At 46.0% G+C, this 9,829-nt stretch overlaps 1 protein-coding gene across 1 annotated transcript in view; it reads left to right on the top strand.

The window, feature by feature from the left end:
* The first annotated feature begins 368 nt into the window (after window positions 1–368).
* CUNH2orf72 (chromosome unknown C2orf72 homolog) overlaps window positions 369–9,829 on the top strand; it is a 9,679-nt gene continuing 218 nt past the window's right edge. The window contains exons 1-3 of the mRNA XM_088465185.1: window positions 369–1,203; window positions 6,262–6,345; window positions 9,633–9,829. The exon at window positions 9,633–9,829 is cut by the window's right edge and continues 218 nt beyond it. Of these exons, the coding sequence (XP_088321311.1) occupies window positions 540–1,203; window positions 6,262–6,345; window positions 9,633–9,712 (828 nt within the window). The 5' untranslated portion in view covers window positions 369–539 and the 3' untranslated portion in view covers window positions 9,713–9,829. The remainder of the gene's footprint in view (window positions 1,204–6,261; window positions 6,346–9,632) is intronic.

The following is a 9,829-nucleotide window of genomic DNA, read 5'->3' as shown; positions in this document are numbered from 1 at the left end:
TGAGCTACGGCTGCCGGAGTCCCAGCTCAGCGACGGACCGGGACTGGGCAGAGGAGAAGCGCTGGAATGGGGTGAGTAGAGCGGGACAGAACTTCCTGCTGTTGTCCCAAGGTCAACACACACCCGATGACCCTAGATGAAGCCATACTGGAGGGCATAGGACATGTCCAGGATGTGCCGTTTGCTGTAGTCACAGAGCCTATCGCGACACGGAGGAGCCATGCTCTTACTACCATAGTAATACGTGCGGGGAGCGGTGTGTGTGCTGCCTGGGTGAAGGTGACAGATGGGTGTGTGTACGCCGGGGGTGTGGCGGTGACAGAGGAGTGGGCGTGTTCTCGGGTATCCTATGGGATGTGGCGGTCGGCACTCCGGGGATGTGATTATTATTAGTATAGGACCCGGCCTCAGTAATCGGTGCCGCTTGTATGCTGCTCCCGGCCGCGATGTATGGACTCTAGCTATGCGTGCGGCTCCGTGAGCCTGTGCTGGGCAGCTACATAGGGGGCTGCTGTTGGCATGTTCCCGTGGTGAGCGCTATGGCTAGGGACTGCACAGAGAGCCGCTTCCGGGAGGTGCTGGAGCAGTTCGGAGGTCCACAGCGGGTCCTGCTGGTCGGGGAGCTATGGGATCGGGCGGAAAGCCTGGCGCTGCTTGAGGGATTCCTGCGGGAGCTCTTCCCCTCGGAGCTGGCGGACGGAGCCCATCTATTCAGCGGGAAGGGAAGCTCCATACCGGTCTCCCCGTGCCAGCGGGAAGCAGCTCCGGCACATGCCTCCCCGGCTACAGGCGCTACGCGGCCACACAGCCCCAAACCTGCCCCTGACCGGACTTTAGCTTTTGGGCTGGTGTTCTTCCTTTGCCGGCCGGAATCCCTGCAGCTACCGGGGTCCAGGCGAGAGTTGCGGGAGATCCTGCGGGACGTGCGGAAGCGAATGACCGGAGGGTGCGCTGTGATCGGGGTGATCATGCGGCCGGATCATGCCGCAGGGAGGACGGAGGAGAGTCCGGGTGTAATCTCCAAGCACAGCCCTTATCCGTGCTCCGACGTCCCGTCCCTGCTCTGCCTGCTCCAGTCTGTCTTCCTGCTAAAGGGACGGGGCGGTCAGTGCTCAGAGGTCCGAGCTGCAAACCTGGTACCAGGACACGAGGAGATGCGGAGAGAGATCCAGGGACTGGCGTGTGAGGCGCTGACAGCAGCAGGTACTCCGGGAGGGAGCGTCTCCCACGCACTATTCCTGGGCAAACACCGCCCCATCTGCTTCCTACTATACAGTCATCTCCTGTTATAGCGCTGACAATTCTTGGGCACATATTATAGGGGGGAGATGTACTAAGCTGTGGTAATAGATAACAGATGTATTAAGCTCTGGAAAGTGATACATTGGAGAGAGATTTAACTACCAACCAATCAGCTCCTATCATTTTCAAACACAGCCTGTAGCATGACTGGCCCCCAGCAGTGGTGGGCATCGAGTAGTGCAAACCATCAATTGCTCACTATGGTTATTGTACCATTGATGGTTATCACTGATGGAAAGCCACCGATGGCCATGCATAGACATTTGTGTGTGCTGGAGGTGCGTGGGTAAAATTAGGGGGCGCGCTCTATAGTTGAGGGACGAGGCCTCGTGTGAAATGCCGTACCTGCGAGCCATGACCCCGTTTCCATCATGCTGGGATCTCGCTCAGCTCCCCAGCTTCTTCCAGAGGCAGAAAATTGTATAAGGATGATGCATGCATGCACGCGTCATCCGTTCACTGCTGCTTGGCTATGCAGAGCAGCAGTGTGAGAGTGTGCTTCCCAACTCCCCATCTGCGGTACACTGCGGCCTGCGGGTGGGACAGTGCCTCTAAAATGGAAATCAGGACAGTTGGGAGGTATGATTAATCACTCTCCGAACTTATCACTTTGTCGCGTTACAGGCTGTGATTAAAAAAATGATTAAGGTGGAGCGATTCCCTGCGATGTGCTCGGAATGCTGTTTGGGCCACTGCACATGCGCAGCCGCCATTGCCAGGGGAAGGTCCCTATGGAACCCTCTCCCAGTAAGTTTTGCAATATGTAGCCCATTGGCTACAATGGGCCGACACATTTTCTGAAATTTATTTGCTAATCATATTTTGGCTGGGATCAGGAAATCCACCATGTTGGATATCTCGGATGCCATGACCTCAGCGCCTGGGCATCGGGGAATGGCCCCAATCCATTGCTGATGTATGGGGGGCTTTAGTCACAGTGTATGTGTGTCAAGGTACATTACTGTAGTCGCTTGCAGTGACTACTTGCAGTGTGATTGACAGTCAGGTAGCGTTTGGAGGTACTGGGGAGTTATGGCAAAGAACGCAGATGTGTTGCAGCCTGCGACCCCCGTACGCAAGAAATATGGCTTCAGCGTCTCAGTTCCTGCAGCCATTCTGCTCAGGACACCAACAATTGAGTGATCTGTGACCGATGTTGCATCTATGTACGCAGATGCTGCGTTCTCTTAGATGGCTGGATTTGCAAAGCTGCAGGTGGGCATCTAATACATCTTTCGGCGGCTGTGACATTTGCATATTTTCGCAGCAGCTGCATTAGCGTACAACTCTGAATCAGACCCTGTATAAGCAGGGGCGCCAAGGGGGGGGAGGGGGCGCGGTGGGTACTAATTAACCGGGCCTGTGCTTGTTGGAGGGGCCCGATGCTGACCCCCCTCTTACCTGTCATCTGGATTCCCGCTGGGCTAAGGGGTTCACAGCCCCCACCACTTCTGAGGTTTTGCAGCGAAAAAGTATCGCGTGTGCCCGCTTATCCCCGTATTCAATTTCAAAGGATGCGAAAACGGGACCCGGCGAAACTTAACCCAGTGAAAAGTTCTGTCACTTTTGGGGAAATGAGCCTGACACCCCCCCAAAAGATGCTCTGACATGGGGGATCACTCTGGATACCCCAGAATAGCCCTGCTGAAGGTTTTTGGGGTTTTAAAATGGTCTCAATCTGAGCTATTTTGCGTTTTTGCAGTAGTGGTCAAGAATAGCACTTTGGAGTTTTTTTTTGGTAAAAATAACTACCGTATTCCCATCAAATTTGGGGTACATGAAAATGGGTGCAAGCGTGTTTTTAATTGTCTAAAGTGAAGTGCTAAAAACGCACCTTCAGCATTCAGGTAAATCCCAAAAAAACAGCTGGAGTATACTTGGGGGACCCCTTATTCTATTTCGCTAGTTTTGAAGTGTGTACCCCAACTTTTTTTTTGCCCCCTTTTTTAAAGTGCTTTTTTGGGGTGTTTGTTTTTTGTTTTTTAGTTTTTTGATGCAGATAGCATCAGGGGGTGTGTGTGCAAAGGGTGCAGAGTGGTTTCCGCACCTCTGCATCCCAAAACCCCAATTCTGCACTTTTTTTCGCCTCCTATTCATAGGCGAAACTTTTTTGCCGGGTTCATTGCATTGACTTTCCGCACCTGCGAAAAGTCAATGTCATTGAATACGGGGTAAAATGAAATCAGCGAAAATGACGTCATCGCCGATTCCGACTATTCGCTCCAAATTGAAACGGGCCATGGTGTAACTTCTGTTGTCTGTTCCAAAGTGTATCATAAAGGGAGGTACTAATTAACCGGGCCTGTGCTTGTTGGAGGGGCCCGATGCTGACCCCCCTCTTACCTGTCATCTGGATTCCCGCTGGGCTAAGGGGTTCACAGCCCCCCCTTCCCGGCTCGCCTCCTTCCGCCGGGCTGGCTCTCTATGAGTCTGTATATACATAACATTTGCTAGAGACAACCGCACCAGTGGTCATGAAAGGGTTTTAGTAGATGAGCTGAAATGTTTCTATATTGGCAGCTATTGCATCAGAAAAAAACTACTTTAACTTAGTTACAACTTGTGGGTGACAGTATGTCTGTGGGCCCCTTGGCTTTCCCTCCTAGGCCTGGGGGTCCCTTCCTAGGATTTGACCCCCTCAGCCAAAATTCTAAATCTGTCTCTGAGCTTGGTGATGCCATGCACTAGAGCTGTGCTTCCATCAAATATTACTGTATGACAATTACTGTAACTTATTTCAAGGATGTGCAAGTATATTGGTCTGCTATATCCCCCCTCCTCACTACAAACTATCCTAAGTAAGGCCAAATTCCAAGATATCGCCTACCTGTGGTCTGGTATTAACACTATCCAGCAGGTTCTCCAAGGTTTTGTCTGCCATTAATCCTATTGATTATGCACCCTGAATCCCTAGGGGGTTGGGTTAAGTGAGGTGCTTGAATTTTAGTTTTAGGGGGAGTTTTTCTTTAAGTGAACTGTCTAAAGTTTTCCACACTTGCTTGACATCTACAGATGAGCTGCTAAACTCTCAATTCGGTTAGCAGGGTGATGCACTATTTTGTACCTTAGTTAAAAAATAAAATAAAAAAATAATTGAATATTCAAGAATCAATTAGTCAAATATTTAAGTGTAAATGTTATTTAAAAATAAGTTTTGATAGTCAAGAACTCTCAAAACTTTTTTTTTTTTTTTTTGCAAAAAACCCAAACATTTTAAAGTACAATTTTTATCAATTCCACCTATTAATTATTAACCAATTTGCAAACTTCTGCCAATTTTGCTGTATGTTTTTCAAGACCTCTGAACTGCCAAAAATTGTTTTTCTAATCTCTTGACATCTATATTATAGATTATTATTCCTTTAGCTAATGGATATAATACTAGTATTTAAAGTGTCCTTTTTTGCATTGCTCTTATAAAACAAATGTTGATGTATTAACTGTTAAATGAAGAAAATGAAGGTTGCTTACTTCAGTGGGTAATGATTAAGATCCCATATCATTCATTTATGGGCCCGTATTGAATTTGGAGTGAAAAGTCCGGACTTTTCGCATGCCGGACTTTTCGCACCACTTCTGAGGTTTTGCAGCGAAAAAGTATCGCGTGTGCCCGCTTATCCCCGTATTCAATTTCAAAGGATGCGAAAACGGGACCCGGCGAAACTTAACCCAGTGAAAAGTTCTGTCACTTTTGGGGAAATGAGCCTGACACCCCCCCAAAAGATGCTCTGACATGGGGGATCACTCTGGATACCCCAGAATAGCCCTGCTGAAGGTTTTTGGGGTTTTAAAATGGTCTCAATCTGAGCTATTTTGCGTTTTTTCAGTAGTGGTCAAGAATAGCACTTTGGAGTTTTTTTTTGGTAAAAATAACTACCGTATTCCCATCAAATTTGGGGTACATGAAAATGGGTGCAAGCGTGTTTTTAATTGTCTAAAGTGAAGTGCTAAAAACGCACCTTCAGCATTCAGGTAAATCCCAAAAAAACAGCTGGAGTATACTTGGGGGACCCCTTATTCTATTTCGCTAGTTTTGAAGTGTGTACCCCAACTTTTTTTTTGCCCCCTTTTTTAAAGTGCTTTTTTGGGGTGTTTGTTTTTTGTTTTTTAGTTTTTTGATGCAGATAGCATCAGGGGGTGTGTGTGCAAAGGGTGCAGAGTGGTTTCCGCACCTCTGCATCCCAAAACCCCAATTCTGCACTTTTTTTCGCCTCCTATTCATAGGCGAAACTTTTTTGCCGGGTTCATTGCATTGACTTTCCGCACCTGCGAAAAGTCAATGTCATTGAATACGGGGTAAAATGAAATCAGCGAAAATGACGTCATCGCCGATTCCGACTATTCGCTCCAAATTGAAACGGGCCATGGTGTAACTTCTGTTGTCTGTTCCAAAGTGTATCATAAAGGGAGGTATAACACACTAGTGCTCAGTGGCGAGCAGCTATAGGGCTGGGGTGATGCTTGGGCCATGGAACTCTACTCAAGATACATTTCTGTGTCTGACTGCCCACTGAAATATTATGATTCTTTCATATCTACTCTGGGACAAATAAATATACATAGCAAGCCTCATACGCCATGCATTTGCAATATAGAGGACATTGAAATATGCAGTGGATCAATCACCCTAAGATCATTTGTGAACATTATAATTGCAGCATTGAGTTTGATTAGTGATGGTCTGGGCCTCTGTAATCTGCCAGTGCTTGAGAAACTTTCTAAGGGCCATTGTTTGTAGCCACTAATACATGGGAAACGCTGCCTTATGAATACATTCATTTGTTTGGAATTCTGTTTGAGAAATTGTGTAGAAAAATAGAGTGCATTGTGTGTGGCCTTAAACATGCAGTTTAGCTGCTAAATCTTTGCTCTAGCCGCACAATCCTAGATTTGCACGGCTGTTTGGTATTGCTTGCATGTTTAAGTGAACCATCTTTTTTTTTTTTTTTTTCTGCCCAGATGAACAAAGGAGACGGAGGCCGAAAACTAAATCCAGGTGCTTTTCATGGAGAAGGTGGACGCGGGAGGACTCATTGCAGAAAGGTAACATAACACAGAAGTGTGACTCCAGGAACTTTTATGGATGTTTCCATCTAGAACACGATGAAACAAAGTACGTTATTTCTAGGAGTTTCCACTACAAAGTGATACAGTTTTCATGAAAATCTGTTCAGTAGTTTTTGTGCCATCTTGGAACAAACAGACAGACACAACTTTCTTATAAAATTAGCACAGATACAGTGCATCCGGAAAGTATTCACAGTGCTTCCCTTTTTCCACATTTTGTTGTTACAGCCTTATTCCAAAATGGAATAAATTCATTTTTGTCCTCAAAATTCTACAAATAATACCCCATAATGTCAACGTGTGTAAAGTTTTTTTGAGATTTTTGCAAATTTAATTAAAAAAACAAAACAAAACTAAGAAATCATATGTACATAAGTATTCACAGCCTTTGCCATGAAGCTCAAAATTGAGCTCAGGTGCATCCTGTTTCCAGTGATTATCCTTGAGATTTTCCTACAGCTTAATTGGAGTCCACCTGTGTTAAATTCAGTTGACTGGACATGATTTTGAAAGGCATACACCTGTCTATATAAGGTCCCACACTTGACAGTGCATGTCAGAGCACAAACCAAGCATGAAGTCCAAGGAATTGTCTGTAGACCTCCGAGACTGTCTCAAGGCACAAATCAGGGGAAGGGTGCAGAAAAATATCTGCTGCTTTTGAAGGTCCCAAAGAGCACAGTGGCCTCAATCATTTGTAAATGGAAGAAGTTCGGAACCACCAGGACTCTTCCTAGAGTTGGCCAGCCGTCTAAACTGAGCGATCGGGGGAGAAGGGCCCTAGGCAGGGAGGTGACCAAGAACCCGATGGTCACTCTGTCAAAGCTACAGCATTCCTCTGTGGAGAGAGGAGAACCTTCCATAAGGACAACCATCTCTGCAGCAATCCATCGATCAGGCCGGTACTGTAGAGTGGCCAGACAGAAGCCACTCCTTAGTAAAAAGCACATGGCAGCCCACCTGGAGTTGCCAAAATGCACCTGAAGGACTCTCAGACCATGAGAAACAAAATTCTCTGGTCTGATGAGACAAAGATTGAACTCTTTGGCGTGAATGCCAGGTGTTATGTTTGGAGGAAACAAGGCACCGCTCATCACCAGGCCAATACCATCCCTACAGTGAAGTATGGTGGTGGCAGCATCATGCTGTGGGGATGTTTTTCAGCAGCAGGAACTGGGAGACTAGTCAGGATAGAGGGAAATATTAATGCAGCAATGTACAGAGACATCCTGGATGAAAACCTGCTCCAGAGCGCTTTTGACCTCCGAGTGGGGCGACGGTTCATCTTTCAGCAGGACAACGACCTTAAGCAAACAGCCAAGGTATCAAAGGAGTGGCTTAAGGACAACTCTGTGAATGTCTTTGAGTGGCCCAGCCAGAGCCCAGACTTGGAGAGATCTGAAAATGGCTGTGCACCGATGCTTCCCATCCAACCTGATGGAGCTTGAGAGGTGCTGCAAAGAGGAATGGGTGAAACTGCCCAAAGATAGGTGTGCCAAGCTTGTGGCATCATATTCAAAAAGACTTGAGGCTGTATTTGCTGCCAAAGGTGCATCAACAAAGTATGAGCAAAAGCTGTGAATACTTATGTACGTGATTTCTTCGTTTTTTTTTTTTTTCATTAAAATTTGCAAAAATCTCAAAAAAAAACTATTTACATGTTGTCATTATGGGGTATTGTGTGTAGAATTTTGAGGACAAAAATGAATTTATTCCATTTTGGAATAAGGCTGTAATATAACAAAATGTGGAAAAAGTGAAGCACTGTGAATACTTTCCGGATGCACTGTATATATCTATCTCTGGATTTGTTTACAGACAAAATTGAGCTCTATAATACAATACAGTTTGTCAATGTTCCTAAGACAACCATGATTACAACATGATTACTTATCATGCAGTAACAGGAAAAACAAGATGTACAATATTTTACATAGTTCCATAAGTAGTCCAATAGTCTGCACATCCAGACTGTACTGTAGCGTTTGTGCATGGTCTCAGGTCACACACTTGACTGCCCGATCACTGTGACCAGCACTGATCAGGACACATTAGGGGCAGAGGCACAGCTGCTATTTCTAGCACATACTTGGCTACACTGAAGGTGGCATGAGGAGGTGCCGCTAAGCTGCCTGATCACTGCTGGTAACAGTGATCGGGACACAGTGGGAGAGAAGCTCGCTGCTGCTCTTTTTCCTTTGCAGTCTCCGCCAAATGGGGGTGCCGTTTGTCTGCCCATTCACTGCGGGACACAGTGAGAGAGGAGCCATGGCTATCGCGAGCCGCTGCTGCTCTGTTTCCATTGCAGCCGTCAGGTTGGGGGTGCCGCACGGTTGCCCGATCACTGTGGCCAGCAGTGATTGAGACACACTAGGGGTGGAGTCGTGGATGCAGGGGGCCGTGAAGTCCCTCTCAGACTGGCAGATGCTGGAAGATTATAATCCGGCAGCCGCCCAGTGGGCATTTTATGACTGGTCCCATCAGATGAGACTGTGTCACTGAAAGTATATGTGTGTGTATATATATATATATATATATATATATATATATATATATATATATATATATATATATATATATATATGCTAAAGTTCAATGAATATAGGTGAAAGTGATTTATCCCATGCGCATTAAAATTGCGGATTGTGATAAATCTGACCCTTAATCTTAAGATGCTGGATTTGTATACCTTATTCAGAAATGAGTATCTTTAGCACTCCACTATGACACATTGACGTTGTATTATTGCTTTTCTTCATCGTATAATGCATGGTTTAAACAAACTCCTTGAGCGATATTCAATTGTTTCTACCCTCCTTTGCGCCCGACGGAGCTAATCAATTGTTGCTCCTGTTGGGTGCGATCAGCTGCTGGCGCACCATTTCAGCTCGTAGCCCCAGCTAGGTGCGAGCTGAAATATGCGAAAAGTGACCTGTTTGGGTGCCCAAACATCACTTTTCACGGTTGCGCCCAGCACTTTGGTTGGGGGTAGCTGCTTTACGCGGCTAAACCTGACCACTTTGGGCGCAAAAAACTGTAACAATTGAATAGCGCCCCGCCATCTCCCGTCACTTTAGACGGGAGATCGGGCGCGCTATAACAATTGAATACTGCCCCTTGAATGTGTAATTTGGTAAACTGTGTAAATATCTTTGGAATGAACACTGGCATATACTGTGCCATGGGCAAATAGCTCAACTAGTTTTTATTTGATATCAGTATTTATGTAGGTTCTTGATTGCTCCATTTCTTTCTGATTGCAGTGAACCATGAGGAAGGAACAGCCCTGACTGTCCTGCCTTATCCCAATGGAGACTGTGCTGAGACTATAACTGAAGCCTAGGATCTGTGAGGAGTGTGTAATCGTAATTAATACCTAACTGTGAACCGTCATCCTCTATCTGGAATGTGTATTTTTTTTTCACGATATCTTATAAAACATTGAATATTACAACTTAAC

This window comes from Taudactylus pleione, unplaced genomic scaffold (genome assembly GCF_031769625.1).
Source record: "Taudactylus pleione unplaced genomic scaffold, aTauple2 ptg001903l, whole genome shotgun sequence".
NCBI classification, from domain to species: Eukaryota; Metazoa; Chordata; class Amphibia; order Anura; family Myobatrachidae; genus Taudactylus; species Taudactylus pleione.
The sequence above is the reverse complement of the archived record's forward strand: the minus strand, read 5'-3'. Positions and strand labels throughout refer to the sequence as shown.